The sequence below is a fragment of the Corvus cornix genome, chromosome 8, assembly GCF_000738735.6.
Source record: "Corvus cornix cornix isolate S_Up_H32 chromosome 8, ASM73873v5, whole genome shotgun sequence".
Lineage (NCBI taxonomy): Eukaryota > Metazoa > Chordata > Aves > Passeriformes > Corvidae > Corvus > Corvus cornix.
Window position 1 is genome coordinate 10548919 of NC_046338.1, and position 16577 is coordinate 10565495.

Below are 16577 nucleotides of genomic sequence, written 5' to 3' on the forward strand. Positions count from 1 at the left end.
CTGAAATTTTTCTTCATTCCTTGTCTATTCCAACCCACAACTTCATAATCAAGCAGCTCTTCTTCAAGAGAAATTGACTCACGGTGGCAAAAATGCTTCAAGTTCAGGTGCTGTTGTTCAATAAGAAACTGCAAAGTCAGTTTATGTGACAAACAAGGGAGAGCTACAGAAACAAAGCTATCACTCAGAACATCTGTAACTCCTGTATAAAGTAAGCTTTTTATTCAGCCTCTCTGAATATGTTGTGATCTTGTAAATCAAACACTTGATACAAAAAAAGAAAGCTAGAATTCATATGAGATATACAAGAAAAAGGTGTAGTGTCCATCTTGAGCTGGGTTAAGCTCAGGGGCCTCCTCACACTGAGGATCCCTGGGTCTCACTGCTATACAATAAAAAAATAAAATAATACAACAGAGAAGTAGAAGATAACCCAATCAGAGATTAAAAGAAAAATTAAAAACAAAAATGAAAAAGAAGAAAAAAATTCTCATAAGCTTTTAGAAAGAGCTCATTGGAAATACAAGATTACTTTACTCATGAGACACTCCTAGAATTTCTGGTGCAGTAGTTTACCTCAGAAGATCACAAGCTTTTCACACTCTCATTTACCGGCAGAACAGGAAAGCCTAAACACGTACCTCAGACACAATGATTACACCAGATAGGTCAATGTAAACTGTGCCATTGGTTTCAATCCCATTAAGATTTAATTCCTGGGCTAAGGGAAGTATTCTATTTGACATCACTTAGGTAACAGAAGCTGCAGAACACGTGCACACAAGTATTGGCACATACTGTCTGTTCCCTGCCAGCACCCGAGTGCCACCCACCATCCCCATTCCACCTGTGCATCTCTCCTCCACTTTCCACATACTGACAGTTCTGTTTCCCCCATGTGCTGCTTTCCTCACAATTTGTTCCCAGTTTATTCCTCCTACAATGAATTATGTCCTGTACAACCTCACCTCCTCTGCCTGTAGGATTTTGCATAGGAAAGTATCCATTCTGGAAAAAGAAACATGCCTTCAATTTTTATTAACCCTTCTGATTCCCAAAACCAACATCTGTACTGAGCAAACAGCAACGAAGATTATTGTTTTTTTAAATCATTCTTTTTGTTAAGACCCATCTGTCATCAGTCTTATTTCATTCAAACCAACATTCCCTTCTTCCCAACAGGAGATACAAAAAGAGGAAATGCAATAAGAGATGTATCACCTCATAACTACAACAACATCCTGGACTTTCTACTAACTCAGCACTTTACAGCCAAAGCATGAGAACACAGACATGAGCTAAACTCTAAGGACAGACCTCTATTGCAACATTTCACAAGATTTACCTTCTCTTTGTCACAAGTGTTTCACCTCCCCCAGGTTTAAAGTTTTGATGTTCACTGATCATTACTGACAGACACATAAAGTAATTTTGTGAAATTATATGTCAACTACCTTGCAACAGGAGCTTTCAAAAAAAAAAAAGTATTACAAAACAAAAAACCATTTCTGGTTTCAAACCAGAAGCACAGGTGAGTTCTTGATTTTCAGTAGGGTGTAACTACGGTTTCAGGCTGTAACATCAGACCAGAAGCATCTACACCCCTTCCTCTCGCTGGCAGGTACTGCCAGGCAGAGAAATGCTGCTCTCACCATGGGCCATCTCACACTCACTGGCACTTTTGGAAGTCAGCATTACTTTTAGCTTGGAAATGAGTCTCTATCACATGCTGCTCCCCCAGGAAAGACACTAGGAGTCTCTAAAATTACAGATTCAAAGTTACCTTCCTTTTTAGTTAAAATCAGAGTCTTGTTACAGTCTTCCAGTGTCATTTAGCTGTATCATGATGAATACAGGGGCCAAAAGTCAGCTCACATGCTGGCTGGAAGCAGCCTGGATTCACAAAAGACAGATAAAGCCCCAAATACCTGAAGAAAGCCAAACGCACAGAGCCAAGCTGCAGTAAAAAGTAATCCTTGTCCAGAGTTACATATTTATATTAAAACAAGATGAAAAACAGACCCACTGAATCAAAGTACAACTGAATGAATCTAAAACACTGTTTGGTCAGGGTGTGAGGATTACAGGAGAGGGACCGAGATGATCACACAGCTCAAGAAAGGGGCAAACCCATTCCTACCCTTTCCTACATTGAAAATAGAGGTGTCAATAGCCTGCCTTGGCACTCACGACACCTCTCTGTGCCCTTACAGTTTGCTTTCTCCTCCCATCATCTTAGTTTGAAGCCTTACCAAGTTAACCACTTGATATACAGAAATATTTCTCCTCTTTTTCATGCTGTGAGATAAACAAGTGCTGGAACATTAGAGAAAACAGAACAAAATAGTTAGAGAGAACAAGGTAAAAAGACTCCAGTTTCTCCACCAAAAACTAGCTTGGACCAGCTGGCCATGTTAACTGTGGTTTGATGCTGGCTTCCACAAACATCATCATGATGACACTCCCCCAACACCCCAATCATTAGGGTGTCTCTGCACTGAAGGACAATGCAGAGCCACCAACAGGTACAGTCCTGGAGAACTCCCTTCACATTTAAGCATGTTGGTAGGTCTGATCCAGCCCAGGCCATGTCCAACCCACCAATTTCCAGACAAGACACATCTATGGCTGTGTGGCACAGGATCTATTTTTAAAGCAAAAAATGAGTAAAGGTAATAAAGAATTTAGTTTGCATCCACTGGAAGAACATAATGGAATAATCTGAACAAGGCTTTATGTTATCAGCCCACAAAAGACTGAAAGGCCCATGAAAGATAAAAGGGCCATTATTAAAAGGGCACAAGGCAATCTAAAGATCACACTCACCTGTGCTAAGGAGCTACAGATCTCAGATGACAATGTGGTACAGCAGTGCACAGAAATGAACAAACATGGGAAATGAAGTTTCATTGTGCCCCATAAGAACAAGAGGTCATCTTAGGTCAAAAACAAAATGCAGTTCTACACTTCCAGGAAGATCAGAACTGAATAAGAATCTAAGAACTGACAACAATTTCATAATAAAGCATGTAATTGGGATTACATGAACAGAAATAGAGCCAAGCATAGCAATTTCTATAAATTATGCAAATCCTGTGCCAAATTCAACGTTGGCATTAGCATGGAAATTTCTCCGAAGAATCCAACAGAAATCCAGCTACCAGGCTGCAAGTGAGAGATGCATTGTCTCATGTCTGTAAACTCCATGCAGACCACCCAGGAAACCATAAAGCCCAGTGCACAGTATCTAGCAAGTATTCAAGTTGTCTTTTGCATCTGCAGCCAATATAGCTATATAGAAGTAAAATGGGCAAAATTTCCCCCTTATGCTTATAATCTGAAATCAACAATCCAGGAATTAACTTGGCATAGTGGTTTTATCCTTTCAAACTACCCGTAACAAATTTCACTGATACTTGAGTACTAACCTTTTTAGCAGCCAGCTACTTAGAAATACAGTACAAATAACTTTGCCCACAAAAATAGAAAATTCAACTTTTTTTTAAAGACAGGCTATATGCAGTTCTAGTTCTGTGTTTAACTGGTAATTCCAAGTACAGGAGGGAAGGTAGAAGATCCAATTTCGCTATTTTATTCAAAATGTTTGTGTTTGTCAAAGAAATCAGTATGATTCTCAGGAGACAGAAGTCCTAACAGGAATGCTCAGACCACCCTGATACATTTCATCCTGTCCAGTGCAGTTTGGTCTCTGCAGAACTGAGGCTCCAATTGAGCCAAGCCTTGGTCACTATTCACATGCAAGTTCTACATCTGTGGGAAAGGCCACAGGTAAAATGACTTACTCTGCAATGAAAAAGGCCAAACACATCACGTTCACCTTGGACTAAGAAAACACATATGGACAGTTATAAAAGTTCAGCCGATGTAAAGTAATTCTGCTAGAACTCAAGAGACAAGAAAGAATTAATGAAAAAAAGTCATGTTAAATGGATCAACTGAAAAGGACAAAAGAAAGCTTTTATTCCAGGGTTAAAAAAATACCAGTCAGGATTACTGAGCAACAATCAAAGTACTGGATAAACAAAGACTTCATGTTGCATCCTTTCCTTAGGATTTTCACTTTAACCTCTTCAGTGATTGAATTTACTAACGAAAGCATTATCTTCTATTTAAACAACCAGGGAATAAAGAAGACTGCAAAGTCAAGTTCAGAAGTGGTAGAGCTGAGGCCACCCGAGCTTCTCAGCACAGTCCTGCATGGACTGCACACAGGTCTGTGTTTCAGTTTCCTCCTCACCCCCACTTATGCTTTTGCATACACATTTACCCACCTTTTTCTCCAGGCTGCCAAGTGACACCAAGGAAAACACCAAGAAAACTGGTAAGACAAAGCGCAGTCCCCGGTGCCTTTCCCTGCTCTGTACACAGAAGAAGCAGAAGTGGACCTGTAAAGCTAAGTGCTCAGCCCTTGCAGCCCAGCACCAGAAGATTACCTCACCAATCTACATCTACACATCCTAATAAAACTATAGCAACCTCCAATGGTAGAAGAGCAACTGACTGCTTTCAGCTGAATTTAGGAAAGACTCCGATAGAAAGATGAAAAATTTTCCTCCTATGATCTGCATATACCCTTTTGCTTTTCCCAGGACGTAATCTCTTTCAAGGCAGACTACAGCCTTTGCTAAAAGTTGTTTCATTTACTGCCATGAATCCACTTGGCAAATGGAGTTAATGCTGCCCTACTGAGTCTCCCAACATACTCTTTAGTCTATAAATTGTATCGTATTTCCTAATAAAAGTCAAGAACAATATTAACAAAACAGTAATCTATACTGGCTTTTAATGACTTAAAAGATGTGCTGATTTGATGCAGAGGGATGTCACATGATAGAAAAAAGTCACATTGAAATACTTTTAATTTGAGGTACTCATTAAGCCACTTCTTGACATTTGCACCTCAACTCATTCACAGCTGTATTTCCAACTGGAGGAATAGAGCATTAATAAGAAGACAGATGATGATACTGAACACGCTGGCAAAGTCACATAAGGACTATGAAACTGCTTCATGACAGTCACTGGCAAAGATTCAAGCAGATCCCACAGTCTACACTCAGAAAAATATAGAATGAAGTAGAACTTCATTAGCCAAAAATGAAAATGGAAAAGCATTTTTGTCAAGTAAAGCCCCACTAAAACCAGCCGAGAAAAAAATGTATTTCCCCCTTTTTTTTTTCCCTGCCTTCCAGGAATGCAGAAATATACAGCACAGTAAGTTCATCTCTCCTTTCCCATCATTACCACAGTGCTAAGACAGAAATGCAATTTGGGTGAAAAAACCCAATACACTAGAACAACATTGGCTCCAAACATAAACTGAAGTTGCTTTTCTCAAACCAAGAATATTTACAGTTAATTACCACTGACATGGAAATCCAGGAAATATGAGAGCTTGCAACTGTAGCCATCTGTACTATCAGAGTATCATTAAGAAATCAAATAAACATCAAGGAATCTTCTGCAAGTCACAATATTTTTCTCCTATGCTAGGAATCTATCGCTATTCTACCCATTTGATACCTCATTCAATTGCATTTCTATGCCTGGTCTCCATCCATACCACTCTCCATCCAAAACACAGGCAAGCAGTCACCAAATTCACTCTGGAGTTGTATTCAGCAGGACAGACAGGGTTATTCTCATCCTTCACAAAATGGTTATCTGAGCATCCAGCAGCTGAATGAAACAGAAAGTTTCCTTCATAGTTCTCACAGCTTCTCCCCAAATGGTTATGGACTTTGACTTAATGAATCACTAACAGCAAACTTCTAAATAAGCACAGATTTAAATTCTCAGATGATTATTCCTCTATCAGTGTGAACTCAGCATGTGGAACCATGGTCTTACATGTGGGCTTTCACAAGCACATGAACTGCAGCAGATATGCTACTCTAAACCAAAGTTTAGAAATCCAAAAGAGTTAATACATGCAAACAATTTGAGCAAGATCTAGATAACACTTGGTTGCTTGTAATGTTGGAACTATCACCTTTTAAATCTGCAGTGAGAACATCTGCTGTGAATCAGTGGTCAGTACTGCAATCAAACACGTCTAACAAGAGCATAAGCCTACAGCCCAAAGGTATTCAGTACTTTCAGCAAGCACGGTAGCATCTGGGAAAGTTGAACATTCAATGCATTCCTACCCAAGCCTTAGAGAAGAAAAATTTAGCTTGCTGTCAGACACAGGAGGTAGGAAAAAGTCTTGAACAAAAATAGCAGGGGTATAAATCTGACTTTCAAGGTCCAATGTTTGACTTGGTAGCAACAAAGTAAAACAAAGCAACTAGAGAGGAAAGAAAAAAATGAAAGGAACACTAGCTGTCTATGGCAAGTGAATGAAATCTAGGTCTCCTCAAACACTCTGTGTCCTGATTGTTTCCCCAAGTTCAGAGCATGACACCCCTCTTTCTGAAATGGTTTCAACTGAAACACTGGCCTAGACATCACATCAAACACTTACCTCAGCTGCTCAAGCTTTATCTTTCAAGGGAATGGACAGCCATGAAGAGAATTACAAAAGCATCTGGACTTGTGAAGGCTAGACCACAGCATGAATCTCACAGTTCAGCCTCACTCAAAGCACATTTGGCTTGCATGTCCTCTACCCAATAATCTCCTCTGAAGCATTACATTAAAGCTCCATACCCAGATGAACTTCTGAACACTCAGTTCAGAAAGTTTATCCAGAAAAACCTAGACAGTGTCATTAATATGAGTTGCATAAGGACAGATTTCCAGCATTCTGAAAACTAAGACTTGCATGTGGGACAAAGTTAAGGGGAAAGCCAAGATAAGGACAAACAGTCAATTCAAGTAAGATACAAAAGCTGCAACAAGACATTGTCTTTCACATGGCGTGATTAACAGGTACCAAAGAGCACTTATAAGCTGTTAAATATGCAAGTACAAGTACCAGTTTTAAGCAGCATGAAATCTTAACAGGGAGACTATTATTCTCAGCTGGTTTTGACTAACAAAGAAAAAGGTATATGTAATTTTATGTTTCAAAGCATATAACTTTAGCTGAAACATCACCTACTGGGAATGGCTGGGCCTGGAGCTGCCATGGTTTCTGTGGGTTCTTTCTGGGCTCTGTCTTTTCCTGGGTCTGCAGCAAGGTGAGATGGGATGGACAGCGGAAGCACAATAGCCACAGTTTTTCTGTCTCTCCTTCCTGTTCAACAAGGAAAGCTATCCCTCAGTTGGACAAACATCACACATCTTGACATCTTATTACACACACCAGTTCAGAGCAAGGTGAAGTTTGCAGCACAGTAAGTGCAAAGTACTAAACATAAGAGCAATAAATATACAGCTTTCTCAGACATTTCTGAGCCTCCCTTCTCAAATAAAAGCGTTATCTTCACATTTCTTCAATGAAGAAATTCAGTCTCATTGCAGTGAAAGGGTTTACAAAAGATCAAGTCTTACTGTCTCAATTCCTAACCAACCCAAACTTGAGTTGTAAAACGCAAGCAGAACAAAGACCAGTGCTTTTAAAACAGATCCAGGCAGTCTGATGGCTCACATGTGCCTGTCTGCCATCCTCCATATTAACAGAACTCCAAAAGGCACAGAGCAGTTGAACCATTACTTCCCTATTGGTAGTAACATTTATGGTTAACTCCATAGATACAAAATCTGTGATTATAATTCAGGGAAGGGTATCTCAAATCTATGCAACTTCCCCCCTGCGTTGGCCGACTAAAGAGACCACCACCCAATACAGGAGGCAGGCAACAACACAGTTCAGTTATGACATATTAATTAGTAACAGAGAATTAAGAGAGGGTTTCTTCCCCCCATACAAACAACAACATATCCATTTGGCACCCTAGAGATACTCCCACATCAGATCATGCACTGAGTGTGTATCTCTTTCCAGATATAAGTTTTAGAGGAGATACAGGGAGAGTAAAAGAAGTTTGAGGTGTTTTAAACAAAGTAAGTTACTACCACTAGCTCAGGGGTTAGTAAATCAGAAATGTGTCCAAGCTTTGATGTTAGTGTCAGGAAGCAGACTCTCTTTCAAACTGTGCAGGCAGAAGACAGGTGCTATGTTGGAAGGCAGCATGTTCCCCCTATCAACCTAAGAGGAAAGGCTGGCAAGCAAGATAAAATAAAAAAAATCCAAGTGAAGACTTTGTCTTCTGTGAAAGATGATAAATATCCCCATCTTTTAAGTGTTGAGGGGTTTAAAGTTAGAAGAACAATTCTTACCCTTTCCCTTGCACTTCATATACCATTATTTCATCAAGTATTATGCTCACTATGGCGTGCCTTGGCTGCAGCTTGCACATTACACACAGCCAAATGGAGAGTTACCGATCTAGTGAAGTACCCCCAACACAAAAGAATTTTTGATTTCTGGTTCAGCTTAATTGTAGGTCATGCTTAGGTTCCAAAGGAAATTAGATTGGGAAGGATTTGCCCTGGGGTTCGATAATGCTGGTCAATCTCCATCCAAAAAAAAAAAGGTTTCCAGCCCTGTTGGTTTAGTTACGACTCTTTCGCCTTCTCCTTCCTGGAAGCATTCCTAATGTCTCTCCCCAAATAACTCAACTGTTTGTTTAGCTGGGAAACTATCCTAGTAGCATGAAACAGTTTTTCTTCAGCTCGTGGGTGACATCATCTTAATGCCTTTCACATGAGAAGAGAAGCACAAACTGCATCATCAACACGTGTCCAGGTCATTTCCTCTCTGGGTAAGGAACAGTCCCGCAGGTTAATCCTCGTGTCGCACTAAGGCTCTTAATACTCCCACTGCACTTAGGAAAGAACCTAGTTACCCTTTGGCTAGATGGTTGATTCCCACAGAAGTCTGACTCAGTGTCCTGCCTCCCAACATGGCTACCATGTCCAGTTAAGGAGAAGCCTTGTCATGAGGTGGGAGATAGAGAAGAAGGCAATGTTGTACCTGAGCCTATTGTATGTCCAACGGAGTCAAAGGAAAGAACCACTGAATCTGTAACACAAGAGTACAAGTTCATTTTCCCCTTTTTTTCAGCACCATTTCTTGCTGTAACATTTTTTGTTATTTTGCTTAAGCAATTCCTTAGGCTTCCTTCTTCCAGGAAGCAGAACAATTTCTTCACCAATCAGGCAAAACAACAAGCATCTAGCAAATGCAAAACAACGGAGTATGCAATAAATCACAGTGCCATTAAGAAATGAAGTAGATACAATTCATTGAAAAGAATTTCATTTTATGTCTAATAAGCTTGGTCAACTGAATCATAACATGCTTTGACTGCTGGACTAGAGAGTTATTTCTTATCAAATGTGTTACCAGTACTTTGTCCCCACTTAGGGGCCTCACCTGTTATGATCAGTTTTTCCCTGACACTGTTTGCTAAGCCAAGCACTTTGTGCTCCTTGCACTTCTCACCATGTTTCCCACATCTTTACTCACAGTAGTGGCTTCCCAACTCAATGCATTTCAATTCATCAACATCCTTTCACCTTTGCACTATATGCAGCACATGCGCCAAGCATCAAGAACATATAACCTCTCTACTTGATATTTATTTATCCATCTGGGGATCACAACAATGCTTTTATCCATGATTGCAGTGACAACTCTTGCTCACCAGTTAATGCCCAACACTTTTAGTCACTGTTTCATACAATGGGGCACCCTTTACTTCAACTGTGGTTTAAAGATCCTAGTTTTCATACATGCAACTTGACATTTGGCCATGTAGAAACCCTTACTGCCTGCTTGCACTCAGCTCATCCCATGATTCAGACCCCTGTATTAGTAATTCATTTTCCTCATCTACCACCCTTCCAGCCTAGAATCTGTTTGCAAAAATATCAGTAATGATTTGATATTCTGTTCCAAGTGGAGTTGCAGTTTGGTATCATGCTCAATAATGGGGTTTCCCCCCAGCTTTATGTTTATTTGAGACAGGCCAACATTTATTTTGGTAGTAAGCCCCCTAATTTGCCAATTGTTTTCATGGAAATCCTAATTGAAGGAGGAAGCCTACCAAATTCTGTTCCCCTACTAGTGGAGTAGAATTGGGCCCAGAACTTAAGAGACAAATTGCCAGTGGGCAAAACACTACAATAGGATTAATAATTTTATGGCCCTGGAAGCTTTAAACTGACACAGCAATAGCTGAACTGCCTTTCATCTTCACCTAAAGGAATAGACTGAATCCTTTGACATTTCTCTTTGTAAGGTTTCAGATGTGATCAACTCATCACACATCCTTTGCAGCACCACAAAGGCTGCGAAGGTGTAAGCTCTCAGTGCAAAGCAAAAAGCCCAAGCACAAGAAGAAAAGAGTTTAGCCTGCTTAAAAGAGTTTAAGCTGTCACTGCATCACTTGAAATTTGGGCAGGTTACAATCACAGGCACTAGCAGTTACCATGTTAGAACTGAAAATAACATGACATAGGACTGAGCCCTTGGCTTCTCTCTACCTTACATTATCCTCGTGCTTATTTTCCAACTCTTAAAAATGCAATAAGAAAGTGCGGATTTTCAAAATAAACACTGTTGTTTTAATAAAGGACTATTAATTTGACTGGGTTGAAAGAATTTTGAAAAAGAAGGTCTGTGCTGTCTCAGATCCAGCATTATGGTAGTAAAACTAAAAAAATTAAAAAGAAGATATTACTAGTCTCAAAACTTACTCCAACAAAAATAAAAATCCATCTGGACTTAACAACTGTATTTCCTCTTTTGGGAATAAAATTCAGACATCATTATATTATTCTAAATAGCAAGGAGTTTAATTCATTTTAAGTGCATTAACTTCATTTGCCATCAATTCCAAAGTATCTCTCTGTGGGGTTCTACTTTTAAAAAAACTGTTGAGATTTTTATCAACATAAAGTACTGCTTTGTAGTCAATGTCAAATTTAAATGCTGTTAATTTTCCTGAAATATATTTTGTGTTCAAACACTGCACATGAAATATTAGGACTTATCTAAGAATGGCTGAAAAGCACAGCAAGCACCAAATTAATAACATTATCACAACCCACAAAAAAAGTATAATGTTTCATTCCTTTAACTGAGAACGTTATCTTCCTCATAGAAAAAAAACAATTTACAAGTGGAGTAAAAGCTCCCTTTTCCAATCCAGTCCTTCATGCTACTCTTAGTTTCAACACCAAATTAACTGTGAATAACCTGTATTATAGTCAGCCCCCCCTTGACCTCCACAAGTAATTTCACAAAACATGGATCTTTGTTAAAACAGTGAGTTTATTTCTGGTATTAGCACTCCAAAAGTGAAGAAACTATAAACCTGAAGAAAGCTGAGAAGATAATGTGTCATCTTTCTTCTACCCAAACAGCTACTCACATCCAGCCAATTTCAGAGCTACAGGTTATTTCTGTCAGAAGTTGATGGAGATAAGCATTTTTTGAAGCAAGGCAGATTTATTTGCAGATACACTGAGTTCTGCTTCCACAAACATAAGGAGTTCCTTTGCTTCTAGTTTCAAATCTCTTCCAGTCATCGCTCAGTTCAAAACCCTCCTGACTTTCTAGGAGACTTTTTGCTGAGACAAAGTGGCAGCAGTCTGTGCTCAGTCTGTGCCCAGCGCCTTTCCCCAAGCCCTGGAGTCTGCTCTACCTTTCTAAGGCAATCTTCAAAGACTTTATCTTTCAAAACTTTTAAAGACACAATGTAAAACATACCCACTTACATGCGCCCTTGCTTTAGGTGCCAGGAATTGTTCATGCCTGAAGGAGCAGTCCCCAACCTTTCAGATACCTACTTCCATAAACAAGCTTAAATATTTTTCCTCCTGCCTTAACTGAAGGGCAGCCTTTATGCCCAAATCATTAAATCTGACACACAGTAACTTGCCAATATGTACAGCTTAAGGCTGCACACACACCACACTGCCAGTCTTTTACATCTGTTTTTCATGTTAACTACAATCTTTTTTTCAGTAGCAGCTTAAAAAAGAAAAGGAAAAAAAAACCAGAACAACAAGACACAGCAAAATCCAAATGTAATTCTGGATCTCATCCAATCCATCAGAAGAAGCAAAGACAGCACAAGCACTCACTCAATTTAGAAGGCACTCAGTGCCAGGAATAATGATGGCTGAGACCCCACCAGCCAGACTGCAAAGCTGCTTTGGGTCACTTTGTGTCAACTTTAACCTAATGTTGCATTGGGACCTATGCTCTGGGTCACTTTCCCCTCACTCCCACCATCTGGTTAGAGCATCACAAATTGGAACAATACATGAATCTGCTCCATCATCCCCCACAAAACAGGCAGGGCTACCTGAATGCAGTCCATCACAGCCCCTTGGGAGTGTGGACGAACGCTGTATGAGACCCTGCTCCACTGCTGTGAATCCAACAGAAGGATCCCGGAGCTCGAAGACAGACTCTGCAGAGACCCTCAGTACTGCTCTGGGAACAAATTTAAACTCAGTTTCAACAATGCTCCATACAGGACCCAGAGATGAATCTACCTTTGAAGGAACACAACTGGATTTGCACAGTTCTGTTCTGTAGTAAAAAAAGAACCCACCAAAACCAAACCTTAAAAAAACCCACCTGGAAATCTGAGGTGACTACATTTATTGCTGCACTTACACCACAGTCCAGCTAAGCCATCCAGGTATATGGACTGATTGTATTTCAAGGCAAGGGAGGCCTATCAAGTGTTGCTGACCCCTTACCTTTCTCAGGGCCTGGATAACTATGCACCACACTCCCCTGTCCCCAAGACAGGCAAATTAAATTATCCATCTTGCTGCATATATTGTGCGCCTTAGCTCTGGGCATTTCTGTACACCAGACAAGTATTTTACTGCTACTCATAACAGATTGCTGTATCTTTTCCAGTACTATAGTTTCCGAACAGAAAAATAAACAAAGATTTGGATCTTCACAAATGAGTGATGATCCTGACCAACAAACTGAAGATTTGTAGGAGACAAACAAAGCCATGCTGAAAAACATCTGAAGTTTCATACTCCATGCACACCACTAGATAAACATTTAACATGTGTACTGCACTGAAGAGATGTATGGAAACAGCTCTTAAAAGCCCAATTGTGTCAATGTCTTAAAATCATGTAGGAGCAAATACATGGACTCATTTCCAATACAAAATACAATTACTTTGATTCCATCATTGAAGAAAATGCAATACACAAACCAAAAAACAAGCAGTAGCAACGCATAATGAGAACAGTAAATATAATCCACATTCAAACAAGAACTGTATATAAACTGTATGTTTACCTAAGTGCTGTTTCAAAATTTCAGTTAAGATTTTTATAGTAAGTCCCTCTGAGAAGCCACTAACTCTTTATTGCTTTTTACAGCTTCTCCCTGGAAGGATTTGTAGATATTTGTCTTAACCCATTGGAAACCAAAGAAGCAGAATCAATGACTTTTCTTATCTGTGTTTTTGCTGGGGGGGGGAATGTTTTGGGGTTTTTTTAAGGAAAAAAAATGCAAAACCAGACTTCAGCAATAAAGTAACTTCCCCAAGAAAAACAACATGATTGTGTGCTGCTTTGGAAGTGGTCCTGAGAAATCACAAACCATCAGTCCCACTGGAGTTATAAGAGTTTAATAATAAAGGCTTAACACAGCCTCAATACCACATACCATTGCAGCAATATACTCCACAGGCCAAGCCAAACAGGGAATATGAGAATACATCACAACATAAGGCTGTGATTTGGCACATCCTCATTCAGACACTCAAGCTCTGAGGTCTGCATTGCTTTCTTGTATGCATAATCAATGTCTCTCATTCCACACCCCTGCTCTCCAGATACTCCGATGGATTCCTACAGAACTGCAAGCTGTATTGAATAACATTTAATGTAATTTATACCTCCAGAGCTTGATCAGAGACCAGATATCCTGCAGAGCTCCATCAGCTGAACTGGGGATGGCAACTGCAGTAATATTAACTAATAAAATTTTGATTCAGAGTCAGAACGATAAGAAAAAAATTAGGTGCTTCATTTTTATTACAGAATTAGAACAACATCCATAAGGGTCTGTCATTCATCTGTCTTCCTTTTTCTGCTGAGTACTGAAAAGTATAGGATCAAACATTCCAATAGCCATCAAAATTTATTTCCTCTTTGGGATCAATATTCTGGAACATGACATACCAGAGAAGGAACATTTAATGTGTGAAACTCTTCATAACTTGCTGACAAAGAGATCAGTAACAAAAACTATTCTTATGTTTCACCAGTCAGGAAATGAAGCTCACAAAAGCAGTGCACTCTCAAAAAACATGCTACTGTCAGGATTCATTTGGCAAGATGATCTCCTGCCCCAAAGAAAAAATATTTTGAGTAAGACCCACTCTTATCATGACTATGCAATATACTGGATAATTCTTATATCCAAAGAGCTGAAGGGAACTTAATCATTTCAGTTCTGTCTTACAGAGATCTTGCTTAGATATCTAAAGCATGAATATCCTTCCTCAGGTTCAGTAAAGCGCAACTGCCTGCACTTTAAAATTACTTGACAGGGCAACCATCACTTCCTAACACATGGTTTTGCATGCTGAAGATGGATTTAGGGAAGGGCTAAGTAGTTTACTCCGTTTAATGACAAACACCATCCTACTAACTTACCAAGTATCCTACTTTTGCATTAATTTTGGGCTCCCCGTTCCCCCAGCTTGGTCTATTTTGCTTTACTAAGCTCTTTCTTCTATAGTGCCAAGGACTTTCCTACTTGACACCTTTTTCTGAGCACAGTGAGATAGCTCTGTGTTAAGGGCACTGGTCACTACAATAACATCTTTTGTACCACAGTTCAAGGATGTTCCAAGTTACTCAGATTTATCATTTAAAACTCAAGGCACCAATTAAGACATTGCCTAAGCTCCACTTCACACAGCATCAGTGAAGGTCAAAGGAAACACATATAATACCACTCTTACTGGTAATGTCAGCTCCTACACACTTACTCTGTCAAAAACAATCAGCAGTGCTCCCATCTTTAGACACCACAAGGAGTTATGATCTCAAGTAGACTGTTTGAGCAGCATAACTCTAACATTTTCAATATCTAAGATGAGAAATTACTTACAAAGATGACACATACAGAGCACAGGCACACTTCCTAATCACAGATGTGAGAGCTAATAGCAGCAAATAAAGGGACTGCAAGTTTTGGCAAGCAAAACACATGCAGAGATTCAGTCCAGTGCTATCTGCAGCTGATAGGAGACCCAGGTTCAAGTTTAAAACTTAGTCCCTTTATGGGAAGGGAAAAGTCACTTGGCAACAGGACACATCTTCGGCAACAGGAAACATCTGATTATAAAGAACATTTCCAATAAACTCTGGATTTAATAAATTGTCTTAAAACAAGGCTGCACTAAATTTGAATGCCCGTCCTGTGTGCCACCTGGCTATACCTATTTTGATACGGAGATGTGGGAATAGGAGGATGCTTGTTTCACATAACATACGTGTGAGCGAAGACTCACTCTTTGTCCTGGGTTGCAGTGTATTCTATCACCATCCTCATGAGTTGTTGAAATCAGGTGGGGCAGTGTTTCCTTGCCTCCTCCCCCCAGACTATCTTTCTGTTAATTGCCCATCATTGTCCTGCCGCATGACTCAGAGATAACTCCCTCCGGACTATCTTCTGTTAATGAGCCTAATCAACACTTTGTCTCATGACTCATTACCCCATTGTCAGATGCTCCACCCAGAGGGAGGAACCAAGCATCCCATCGTGGATATAATCTGGGACTCTGAACACCAGAGACAACCCTTCCCACTGGATTTCCAGAGGACAGGAGCTACACAGCCACCATTGGACTTTCTGAGGAAGAGCAGACTCTTTTACTACAGGATCACTGCTTCAGAGGACTGCTACCACCACCGTGCCTAACAGGGTGTCAGGTTGTACCTTGACTCTGTCAGTTTGAACCAGTGTTTTCTTTTACTTTTTTTTCCTTTTCTTTAATTTCCATTAAATTGTTATTCTGACTTGGTGCCTCCCACTGGTTTGTTTTCAAACTAGTACACCCTCATTTGAGAACACACATCATTGGAAGATACCGTAAGAATGGAAATATTTCATTCTTAACTAAACAATAATTCACTTATGCACTGTACAAATTAAAAAGTTTCTGCATTGTTGCTCTAGCCGGTATCTCTTTAAACACCACCCCCATTTATCAAAGCACACAGAACTAAACAAGACCCATAGGTTCTCTCTCCATTTCTGTGGCTGACCCAAAACACCCATTTTATTGACAGCTGACTTCACAGCCAAGCTGAACCCAGATTCCTTGGCCATCTACTCTGCCCAGACATCAGGTCCGTTTTGTGCTTCAGCCTAGAGCCAGCCAGCTTCCACACCGGGAAACTTGACACGGAGTGCTGAGGCTCACCACAAGCTCTGCTGCAGGGAAGGCAGGCACAGCTGGCTCAGAGTGAGTCTCTGCAAACTAAACCACAGCCAACAGGGGTAATTTTGCTATAACCCATGCAGCCCTGAACAAGTCCTTTGATTAAACTGTTTCTCATCTATAAAAATAAACAATCTGATTTTTTCCAAAGACCCA

The 16577-nt window shown here is 40.0% G+C and overlaps 1 protein-coding gene across 8 annotated transcripts in view; it reads right to left on the reverse strand.

Moving 5' to 3' along the window:
* Window positions 1-16577, reverse strand: part of ST3GAL3 (ST3 beta-galactoside alpha-2,3-sialyltransferase 3) — a 192496-nt gene that overhangs the window by 130421 nt on the left and 45498 nt on the right. For 4 of the 8 annotated variants that reach the window (XM_019291537.3, XM_039555684.1, XM_019291540.2 and 1 more), the window contains 2 exons: window positions 8945-8992; window positions 7063-7218 (listed from right to left, as the gene is read on the reverse strand). The exons of 1 other annotated variant lie outside the window; for it this stretch is intronic. In XM_019291537.3, coding sequence (XP_019147082.1) covers window positions 7063-7218; window positions 8945-8992 — 204 coding nt within the window. The remainder of the gene's footprint in view (window positions 1-7062; window positions 7219-8944; window positions 8993-16577) is intronic. 3 more of the 8 variants (XM_019291538.2, XM_019291539.2, XM_019291541.2) reach the window with 2 other exon arrangements.